The following is an 11,765-nucleotide window of genomic DNA, read 5'->3' as shown; positions in this document are numbered from 1 at the left end:
TAGCCACCCTAGTCATAGACTGTTCTCTCTGCTACAGCACGGCAAGCGGTACCGGAGCGCCAAGTCTAGGTCCAAGATGCTTCTAAACAGCTTCTACCCCCAAGCCAGAAGATCTAATCAAATGGCTTGATTTTTTTTGGTATTCTTTCTTAAAACTGCATTGTTGGTTAAGGGCTTGTAAGTAAGCATTTCACTGTAAGGTCTACACCTGTTGTATTCTGCGAATGTGACAAATAAAATGTGATTTGATTTGATTTGAAAATACTAATTAGTGGAAGAAATATCAGAATTGTGCTGCCTGTGTAAACATAGCCTTTATTGTTAGCATGAGGTCAAGTCCCATCTAGATGATGCACAGTTAAACCTTTATGCCATGAGTACATTCAACCCCCTGTGACTTGTGAAGTTAGCGCGCACATGGAGATGCTGTACACATACATGCAGGCAAACGCACGCACGCACGCACGCGCACACAGGCTGTCGGGGAGTGACTTTTTCTCGCTCTTATAATCATGAATCCTCTCACACTATACATCAGTGTTTCACACACAGCTTCGAGCCAGCAGCTTTGACGTCAATGGATTGTCTACGCGACCGAGGGGCGGAGCTTCATACCTCGCCCCGCCCACAAACTCTCTGATTGCTCGACAAAACATTCCAGTGGCACTATAAAGTGGGATAAATGACCATATCCGCTCTCATTGGTGTATAGGCACCGCGGTATAGACAGCAGACGACAAAACTACTGAGAGCTACCACTTGAGAGCAAAAACGAGTGGACAGAGCTATCGATAAATCAAAGGTATTTTATTAGCTATATTGACAAAATAAACCGCAGCACAACACAAAAGGACTTAGAGAAAATGCTCTTGGAAAAAGCATAAGAACGAAAGTCGCTATCATCTTAGGGGTAAGAACATGTTTCCTATAGTCTAGTCTTTGTTATTCCAGAGTTGTTTATTCGGCTTTCATGCACGAGACTAACCTTGACTTGCAAAGTACCTCTTGACCTATATTGGGTAGACTACTAATATTCGAAGTCATTTGTTTGCATCTGAAATGCACCGTAGCTCTGAACTTGTACCTTTACAGATAAGGAGTCTATTTATTTTGACGCAGACTAACAAAATAAAATTAAAATTAAAAATATTTGGATGTCACATGCATGCCAACTAAACGTGCGTGCGTCTACCTTGCTTTAACGTCAGACTGTTACCATGTTTACCCCATGGAACTAACCACATATTTTCAATTTGTCAAAGTTTTATCTCGACATGTAATACCCCTGTCTGTTAGGTTAATGTACTCTTGTTTGTATATTTCTGTTTTTGTATGCTTTATTGTTCATAATAAACAAATAAAAGGTTTACCCCATGGATATTCAGTCTGAAGGCAGTCTGCCTAAAAAAGACAAGTCTGTACAAGCCAGAATGTTGAATAAAATGATATTTACACTAACTTTACCAGTTGTCCAGCTGTTGGTCCTTTTGCTGGTAGGTGGAGATGGGGTAACCACAGGAAAGTGTTGTTTACCCAACTTTTTGCATTGCCAGCAGGTTCTGTCCCTTGTATTTTCAATCTCCTGACAAGTTGCACATGATGCACAATTTGTAAACAATAGCCAAATGTAATGGACTGAAGCATGTTCCCTCATAATCAGCTGGAAGTGTTTGTGAAATTTGCCAGCTGATTGAGTGGGACAACATTTTGTCTGTGGTTTGGTTAGGCTCGGCCATATTGCGCAAGTGTTTGTCAAGGGTCGGGTTGATAAAGCTTCCCTGTGGATATTTTGTCTCAGATTACCTCCGACATAGGTGCAAAATCATCTGACAACTTTACGTAAATTGAAATGAAGTTTGTTCAACATTCTGACTTGTAATGGGACTGTTCAGGAATGCTGAGCCTACATGTTAGAGACCAGAGTAAGTATTTCACTCGGATTCTAAGAGGCTAGCGTCCACCCAGCTGCTTTGATGCACATAAGGTTGAATGATTCTGTGCATTTGCTACATTCTTTATCTACCCTTTAATGCAATTATTTAAGTTAAAGGCATTTCAATTACATTATTGATGTGAGTCATCTTCGGTGCATAACATTTTAGTGGCTTTCTCATGTTGCTTTATATTCTTGAACCTAAACAGAAACGCACTAGATACCATAGAATTTGAATAAATTGTAATTGAATTAGAATTAAATCAGGTGAGTTCTAATTCCATATGGTAGGGAGAGCGAGAATAGGTACATTTAAATATCCACACTAGCATGCATACCACTTAAAATGGAGCAATGTATTGTGCATGCATTCCAAGTGGAATTCTAGTTTGGATATTAGCGCAGAGCCCTTCTTTCCTCCAGTACAGTTGATCTAGTGACACAGCCAGGTAACTGCCCTACATAACTGTGCTAATACTGTTACACTTCCTGTCACTGTACCAGTTCCTCATGTGTGACCAAGAAGACTTAGTTACTAGGCGGACTGGTTCTTACCAGAGTTACTGTATAGCTAGACTGGTTCTTACCATCTGCAGTGTAATGGGCTTTCAAACACGACAGATTGGGTTCCTCTCTCTGCTCCTTAAAGCAGGATTAAACAATCAAGGACAGGTAGAGACTGGCAGGAGCTTGCCTTGCATCCTACAGTGTGCCCTCACACAGGGCCAGGAGTTTTTCCTAAACCATAACCTGGTCAGGAAAAAAACAAGGACCCGGAGTTTCCCTTGACCAGGACATGCTTCAGTCACACCATCCTAAGTCTGTAACTAGCAAAATCATTCCTCTGAGTAAGATCAAATTGTATTTGTCACATGCGCCGAATACAACAGGTGTAGACCTTCGAGTGAAATGCTTACTTACAAGCCCTTAACAATGCCGTTGTAAGAAAAATAAGTGTTGAGTAAAAAAAGATTAAAAAAATAATTCTACCGCAGCAGTAAAATAACACCGAGGCTATATACAGGGGGACCGGTACAGAATCAATGTGCGGGGGCACTGGTTAGTCAAGGTAATTGAGGTAATATGTACACTACCATTCAAAAGTTTGGGGTCACTTAGAAATGTCCTTGTTTTCAAAAGAAAAGCCAAAAAAAATTGTCCATTAAAATAACATCAAATTGATCATACAGCTAGCGGGCTATACGCTACATCGGCAGGATAGAACGGCTGACTCCGGTAAGACAAGGGGTGGCGGTCTGTGTATATTTGTAAACAACAGCTGGTGCACAAAATCAAATACTAAGGAAGTCTCAAGGTTTTGCTCGCCTGAGGTAGAGTATCTTATGATAAGCTGTAGACCACACTATTTACCAAGAGAGTTTATCTATATTTTTCATAGCTGTCTATTTACCACCACAAACCAATGCTGGCATTAAGATTGCACTGAATGAGTTGTACAAGGCCATAAATCAACAGGAAAACGCTCATCCAGATGCAGCGCTCCTAGTGGCCGGGGACTTTAATGCAGGGAAACTTAAATCCGTTCTACCTAATTTCTACCAGCATGTTAAATGTGCAACCAGAGGAAAAAAAACTCTAGACCACCTTTACTCCACACACAGAGATGCATACAAAGCTCTCCCTCGCCCTCCATTTGGCAAATCTGACCATAACTCTATCCTCCTGATTCCTGCTTATAAGCAAAAACTAAAGCAGGAAGCACCAGTGACTCGGTTAATAAAAAAAGTGGTCAGATGACGCAGATGCTAAGCTACAGGACTGTTTTGCTAGCACAGACTGGAACATGTTCCGGGATTCTTCAGACAGCATTGAGGAGTACACCACATCAGTCACTGGCTTCATCAATAAGTGCATCGATGATGTCGTCCCCACAGTGACCGTACGTACATACCCCAACCAGAAGCCATGGATTAAGGAAACATCCGCACTGAGCTAAAGGGTAGAGCTGCCACTTTCAAGGAACGGGACTCTAACCCGGACGCTTATAAGAAATCCCGCTATGACCTCCGACGAACCATCAAACAGGCAAAGAGTCAATACAGGACTAAGATTGAATCATACTACACTGGCTCTGACGCTCGTCGGATGTGGTAGGGCTTGAAAACTATCACAGACTACAAAGGGAAGCACAGCCGCGAGCTGCCCAGTGACACAAGCCTACCAGACGAGCTAAACCACTTCTATGCTCGCTTCGAGGCAAGCAACACTGAAGCATGCATGAGAGCACCAGCTGTTCCGGATGACTATGTGATCACGCTCTCCGTAGCCGATGTGAGTAAGACTTTTAAGCAGGTCAACATTCACAAGGCCGCAGGGCCAGACGGATTACCAGGACGTGTACTCCGAGCATGTGCTGACCAACTGGCAAGTGTCTTCACTGACATTTTCAACATGTCCCTGACTGAGTCTGTAATACCAACATGTTTCAAGCGGACCACCATAGTCCCCGTGCCCAAGGACTCTAAGAACCTGCCTAAATGACTACCGACCCGTAGCACTGACGTCTGTAGCCATGAAGTGCTTTGAAAGGCTGGTCATGGCTCACATCAACAGCATTATCCCAGAAACCCTGGACCCACTCCAATTTGCATACCGCCCCAACAGATCCACAGATGATGCAATCTCTATTGCACTCCACACTGCCCTTTCCCACCTGGACAAGAGGAACACCTACGTGAGAATGCTATTCACTGACTACAGCTCAGCATTCAACACCATAGTGCCCTCTAAGCTCATCACTAAGCTAAGGATCCTGGGACTAAACACCTCCCTCTGCAACTGGATCCTGGACTTCCTGACGGGCCGCCCCCAGGTGGTAAGGGTAGGTAACAACACATCTGCCACACTGATCCTCAACACGGGGGCCCCTCAGGGGTGCGTGCTCAGTCCCCTCCTGTACTCTCTGTTCACCCATGACTTCATGGCCAGGCACGATTCCAACACCATCATTAAGTTTGCCGACAACACAACAGTGGTAGGCCTGATCACCGACAACGATGAGTCAGCCTATAGGGAGGAGGTCAGAGACCTGGCCGTGTGGTGCCAGGACAACAACCTCTCCCTCAACGTGACCAAGACAAAGGAGATGATTGTGGACTACAGGGGAAAAAAAGAGGACTGAGCACGCCCCCATTCTCATCGACGGGGCTGTAGTGGAACAGGTTGAGAGCTTCAAGTTCCTTGGTGTCCACATCACCAACGAACTATCATGGTCCAAACACACCAAGACAGTCGTGAAGAGGGCACAACAAAGCCTATTCCCCCTCAGGAGACTGAAAAGATTTGGCATGGGTCCTCAGATCCTCAAAAAATTATACAGCTGCACCATCGAGAGCATCCTGAGTGGTTGCATCACCGCCTGGTATGGCAACTGCTTGGCCTCCGACCGCAAGGCACTACAGAGGGTAGTGCGTACGGCCCAGTACATCACTGGGGCCAAGCTTCCTGCCATCCAGGACCTCTATACCAGGCGGTGTCAGAGGAAGGCCCTCAAAATTGTCAAAGACTCCAGCCACCCTAGTCATAGACTGTTCTCTCTGCTACCGCACGGCAAGCGGTACCGGAGTGCCAAGTCTAGGTCCAAAAGACTTCTCAACAGCTTCTACCCCCAAGCCATAAGACTCCTGAACAGCTAATCATGGCTACCTGGACTATTTGCACTGCCCCCCCACCCCATCCTTTTTACGCTGCTGCTACTCTGTTAATTATTTATGCATAGTCACTTTAACTCTACCCACATGTACATATTACCTCAACTACCTCAACTAGCCGGTGCCCCCGCACATTGACTCTGCAACGCTACCCCCTGTATATATAGCCTCCCTACTGTCACTTTATTTTACTTCTGCTCTTTTTTCTCTCAACACTTTTTTTGTTGTTTTATTTTTACTTTTTTACAAAAAAATAAATGCACTGTTGGTTAAGGGCTGTAAGTAAGCATTTCACTGTGATGTCTGCACCTGTTGTATTCGGCGCATGTGACCAATACAATTTGATTTGATTTGATCAGAAATACAGTGTAGACATTGGTAATGTTGTAAATGGCTATTGTAGCTGGAAACGGCTGGTTTTTTAAATGGAATATCTACATAGGCGTACAGAGGCCCATTATCAGCAACCATCAGTCCTGTGTTCCAATGGCACGTTGTGTTTGCTAATCCAAGTTTATAATTTAAAAAAACTAATTGATCATTAGAAAACCCTTTTGCAATTATGTTAGCACAGCTGAAAACTGTTGTTGATTTAAAGAAGAAATAAAACTGGCCTTTCTTGAGACTAGTTGAGTATCTGGAGCATCAGCAGTTGTGGGTTCGATTACAGAATCAAAATGGCCAGAAACAAATAACTTTCTTCTGAAACTCGTCAGTCTATTCTTGTTCTGAGAAATGAAGGCTATTCCATGCGAGAAATTGCCAAGAAACTGAAGATCTCGTACAACGCTGTGTACTACTCCCTTCAAGAGGACAAATACATTAGTGTCTAGTTTGAGAAACTGATGCCTCACAGGTCCTCAACTGGCAGCTTCATTAAATAGTACCCGCAAAACACCATTCTCAACGTCAACAGTGAAGAGGCGACTCCTGGAGGCTGACCTTCTAGGCAGAGTTGCAAAGAAAAAGCCATATCTCAGACTGCCCATCTTAATCTTTTATTTTTATTGGCCAGCCTGAGATATGGCCTTATACTGCTCATTGAGTGCAGTCTTAAATAGACAGCTACGTAAAATATAGATAAACTCTCTTTGTAAATAGTGTGGTCTACAGCTTATCATGAGATAGTCTACCTCAGGCGAGCAAAACCTATAGCCTTCCTTAATATTAGATTTTGTGCACCAGCTGTTTACAAATATACACAGACCACCACCCCTTGTCTTACCGGAGGCAGCTGTTCTATCTTGCCGATGCAGCATATATCCCGCCATCTGTATGTTATCCATGTCGTCGTTCAGCCACGACTCTGTAAAACGTAAGCTATTACAGTTTTTAATGTCTCATTGGTAGGATATCCATGATCGTAGTTTGTCTATTTTGTTATCCAATGATTGTACGTTGGCTAATAGGACTGATGGTAGAGACAGATTTCCACTCGCGTTCGAATCCTTACAAGGGACCCCGACCTACATCCCCGATATCTCTGTCTCTTTCTCATGCGAATGACGGGGATTTGGGCTTGTCGGGTGTCTGAAGAAAATCCTTAGCGTCCGACTCATTAAATAAAACATCTTCGTCCAGTACGAGGTGAGTAATCGCTGTCCTGATATCCAGAAGCCATTTTCAATCATAAGAGACGGTGGCAGAAACATTATGTACAAAATAAGTTACAAATAACACGAAGAAACACACAGAATAGCACAATTGGTTAGGAGCCCGTAAAACGGCAGCCATCTCCTCCAGCGTCATTCTTCTTCTAAATTGCCCCTAGAAACAGACTAACATGAAATACTATGCAATTGCAACAAGTGAGTCTAGCCCTTAACCGTAACCTTTCATATCCTCCACAGGAAGGCCCATCTCGCAGCATCTTCTACCCGCTCTCGCGGCCTCTCGCTTGGGGGAGGATGGATGCGGAGGCAGCATCTCCGTCTCCCTCCTCCACGGTGGCAGGGCCCTCCACACTGTGGCGTCTCGCTGAGCGGAGGAGTAGGAAAGCTGGCTCGGGGAACATCTTTGGCGGGGTGAGTTTGGTATTATTTAGGAAGTGGATATTCAGTCGGCAGATCCAAAGGTATAGGTTAGGCATAGGGATTGACATTGGTTAAGGTAAGGGTTGGGATTAAGGGGGTGAGATTAGGGTAAGGGTTAAAGTTAGGGTAAGGGTTGGGATTAAGGGGGTGAGGTTAGGGTAAGGAACAACGGTTAGGAATCATTCAAAATCTGCCGGCTGTATATAGGTCGTTGATGTAAAAGTGTGTTTTCTCACTGACTTACACCCCCCCGTCCCCAAGGTGAACCTACGTCAGCTGCAGAGGTTGTTCACGGCAGCTGGGGACCAGGATGCAGAGCAGAGAGCCCAGCTGGTGTGGGGCCACGGGGATGAGCCTGAGCTGGCCCAGGCCCTGATAGGACTGAGGGCGAGGGGCCGACGGAGACGACTCAGGGTGGAGGGGCGAGACACACTGGGGCCGCGCTGGCTCCGGGCGTTTAATCATCTGAGGTGGGTTGGAATTATGTAATATGCGGTTATTATATTATGATATACAAAAATAATAATTGTATATAAATATATAATGAGATATATTTGTACACACACACACAATGTGGAGAGGGGAAGAGAGAGACACTGGGACCACGCTGGTTATGGCCGTTAAATCATCTGATCTGAGATGGGTCAGACTGAATACACGCACCCAATGCCCTCCCATTCTCCACACTCATTTACGTACACACTGACGCACACCACACACACAATCACACACACACCATGCAGTCACAATCAAGAGATTAAAATGTCTGATTTAATCCTTCAAAATATTATTTTTACAAGTCCTCACACAGCACAAAAACTCCCTGAACCTTGTGGTTTTTTAATAATTTGACAAAGGCGTCCTCTGTGCCTTGTTTCTACAGGATTGGTAAGAGTTCAGCGAGCAGCCAGCAGAGCAAAGAGCAGTCATCAGACAGCAAGACAGAGTCAGGAGCATCACACAGCAGCCCAGACACACAGCCACTGACTCCTAAGGGCCTCAGAGGAGCTACAGGAGTCACAGAGGACCTAACCGAGGGCCAAGGGCCTGCAGGGGCCTCTGAGAGACCAGCCAGACCAGGAGCACTACTGAAGAAGGGAGGGGAGAGCTACCCAGAGAGGTACCTCCACCGCATCCTCCACTGACGGACACACAGGGGACTAGAATGACATTGTTGCCCCTAGATGCTGATCTTGGATCAGTTTTGCCCTTTCCCCAGCTAATAATTAAGGTGAGGATTAGGGGATGGTAAACTGATCCTAGATCTGTGGTTGGGGACACCTTCTACGTGGAGTACTGACCAACCCTAGTTCAGAGAGGGACAGAGGAAAGAGTCAAATATACTGTATATTTTTACCTCTGTCCAACCAAGATCAGATGAATGAAGAACAAACTGGATATACAAGATGGGGAACACTTGGAGATTTGATATTCTCACAACATTTCATCCTCTCTCAGGAACTGACTGATCTGTTCTTCCAAATACATTTATGTTTGTCTCATGTGACTCTGAGCATCATGTATTAAACCTTGGATTTATACAAAGGATCAAGGAAAGAGGTTACTGACTGTGGGAAATAGTAGAGCACTTCAGGAGAGCTTAATTCCACCTGGACGTTTTTGAATGAAGGATTTTGGTCATTTGGGTTCTCCAAATTAGACAGACGTGCCAAGGTGCATCCACAAAAAGAAGGTAAAGGAAAAGGAGTTGATTTCAACTGTTAAGGAGATATTTTGAAGAAATCAACATTTAGACCAGGTGTGTCAAACTCATTCCATAGAGGGCCAAGTGTCTGCTGGTATTGTTATTTCCTTTCAATGTGTCCAATTTAAGACCTACACAACCAGGTGAGGGGAGTTCCTAACTAATCAGTGACCTTAATTGATCAATGAAGTACAAGTGATTTAGATGTTCTAGGTAGAGCTGCTGTTTCCCCTTTTGCAGAGGGTTTTTTTGTACACACTATCTGGCTCTGGCCAGCTCTATGTAAGTCTATAGAACAGCAGACAGTGGGCAAACTCATGCTAAGTCCTTATTCCTCTAAAGATGATTTATTGGTGCTGAATCATCCTCGTTCATATATCCCATGAGTAGAGCCAGGAGTCTTTCCTGAGCATGTGGCCCCCTGACCAGGAAAAACTCTAGGCCCTAGATCAGGGGTCTCCAACAGGTCGATCGCGAGCTACCAGTAGCTCGCCAAACAACTCTGAAAGTACATGCAATTTTCACGTATTCCACTGCAAACTGTCATAAACAAATCTCACAAGTATCAGACACCGCAAGCTCCCATCTACTATCTAATCAACGCAACCTTGACATTATCCCATCCCTGGTTAGCCATTATTGGCTTAAAAAGACAAACCTAACACTGTTTGCCAATTAATTTTCAGCAATATTGCCCCTGTCTGTGTGGTGCACGGCTTTGTCTATCACTCCGTGTGTAGCCAGTTGATGTGATAACCATTTTGTGGGTTAACATAAATACAGTGGGGGAAAAAAGTATTTAGTCAGCCACCAATTGTGCAAGTTCTCCCACTTAAAAAGATGAGAGAGGCCTGTAATTTTCATCATAGGTACACGTCAACTATGACAGACAAAATGAGAAAAAGAAATCCAGAAAATCACTTTGTAGGATTTTTTATGAATTTATTTGCAAATTATGGTGGAAAATAAGTATTTGGTCAATAACAAAAGTTTCTCAATACTTTGTTATATACCCTTTGTTGGCAATGACACAGGTCAAACGTTTTCTGTAAGTCTTCACAAGGTTTTCACACACTGTTGCTGGTATTTTGGCCCATTCCTCCATGCAGATCTCCTCTAGAGCAGTGATGTTTTGGGGCTGTCGCTGGGCAACACAGACTTTCAACTCCCTCCAAAGATTTTCTATGGGGTTGAGATCTGGAGACTGGCTAGGCCACTCCAGGACCTTGAAATGCTTCTTACGAAGCCACTCCTTCGTTGCTCGGGCGGTGTGTTTGGGATCATTGTCATGCTGAAAGACCCAGCCACGTTTCATCTTCAATGCCCTTGCTGATGGAAGGAGGTTTTCACTCAAAATCTCACGATACATGGCCCCATTAATTCTTTCCTTTACACGGATCAGTCGTCCTGGTCCCTTTGCAGAAAAACAGCCCCAAAGCATGATGTTTCCACCCCCATGCTTCACAGTAGGTATGGTGTTCTTTGGATGCAACTCAGCATTCTTTGTCCTCCAAACACGATGAGTTGAGTTTTTACCAGAAAGTTCTATTTTGGTTTCATCTGACCATATGACATTCTCCCAATCCTCTTCTGGATCATCCAAATGCACTCTAGCAAACTTCACACGGTCCTGGACATGTACTGGCTTAAGCAGGGGGACACGTCTGGCACTGCAGGATTTGAGTCCCTGGCGGCGGAGTGTGTTACTGATGGTAGGCTTTGTTACTTTGGTCCCAGCTCTCTGCAGGTCATTCACTAGGTCCCCCCGTGTGGTTCTAGGATTTTTGCTCACCGTTCTTGTGATCATTTTGACCCCACGGGGTGAGATCTTGCGTGGAGCCCCAGATCGAGGGAGATTATCAGTGGTCTTGTATGTCTTCCATTTCCTAATAATTGCTCCCACAGTTGATTTCTTCAAACCAAGCTGCTTACCTATTGCAGATTCAGTCTTCCCAGCCTGGTGCAGGTCTACAATTTTGTTTCTGGTGTCCTTTGACAGCTCTTTGGTCTTGGCCATAGTGGAGTTTGGAGTGTGACTGTTTGAGGTAGTGGACAGGTGTCTTTTATACTGATAACAAGTTCAAACAGGTGCCATTAATACAGGTAACGAGTGGAGGACAGAGGAGCCTCTTAAAGAAGTTGTTACAGGTCTGTGAGAGCCAGAAATCTTGCTTGTTTGTAGGTGACCAAATACTTATTTTCCACCATCATTTGCAAATAAATTCATTAAAAATCCTACAATGTGATTTTCTGGATTTTCTTTTCTCAATTTGTCTGTCATAGTTGATGTGTACCTATGATGAAAATTACAGGCCTCTCGTCTTTTTAAGTGGGAGAACTTGCACAATTGGTGGCTGACTAAATACTTTTTTTCCCCACTGTACTTTCCCCAAAACCTTCTCAATTAAATGTTAACTGCAAAG

General features: G+C 44.3%; 1 protein-coding gene across 2 annotated transcripts; it reads left to right on the top strand.

The window, feature by feature from the left end:
• Positions 1-715: 715 nt before the first annotated feature.
• Positions 716-10,149, top strand: LOC311128769 (uncharacterized protein). Of its 2 annotated transcripts, none has more exons than XM_084161013.1 (4): positions 716-802; positions 7,455-7,628; positions 7,899-8,107; positions 8,521-10,149. In XM_084161013.1, exons 2-4 carry the CDS (start codon positions 7,512-7,514, stop codon positions 8,780-8,782), a joined length of 588 nt encoding a protein of 195 aa, XP_084017139.1. In that variant the 5' UTR covers positions 716-802; positions 7,455-7,511; the 3' UTR covers positions 8,783-10,149. The 2 variants fall into 2 exon arrangements, with proteins under 2 accessions (XP_084017139.1, XP_084017138.1); XM_084161012.1 differs by having other exon boundaries at positions 736-910.
• The last annotated feature ends 1,616 nt before the right edge of the window (positions 10,150-11,765 follow it).

This window comes from Coregonus lavaretus (genome assembly GCF_964263955.1).
Source record: "Coregonus lavaretus genome assembly, chromosome: 1".
NCBI lineage: Eukaryota > Metazoa > Chordata > Actinopteri > Salmoniformes > Salmonidae > Coregonus > Coregonus lavaretus.
Note: the sequence above shows the minus strand (reverse complement) of the source record. Positions and strands in the feature narration are given on the sequence as shown.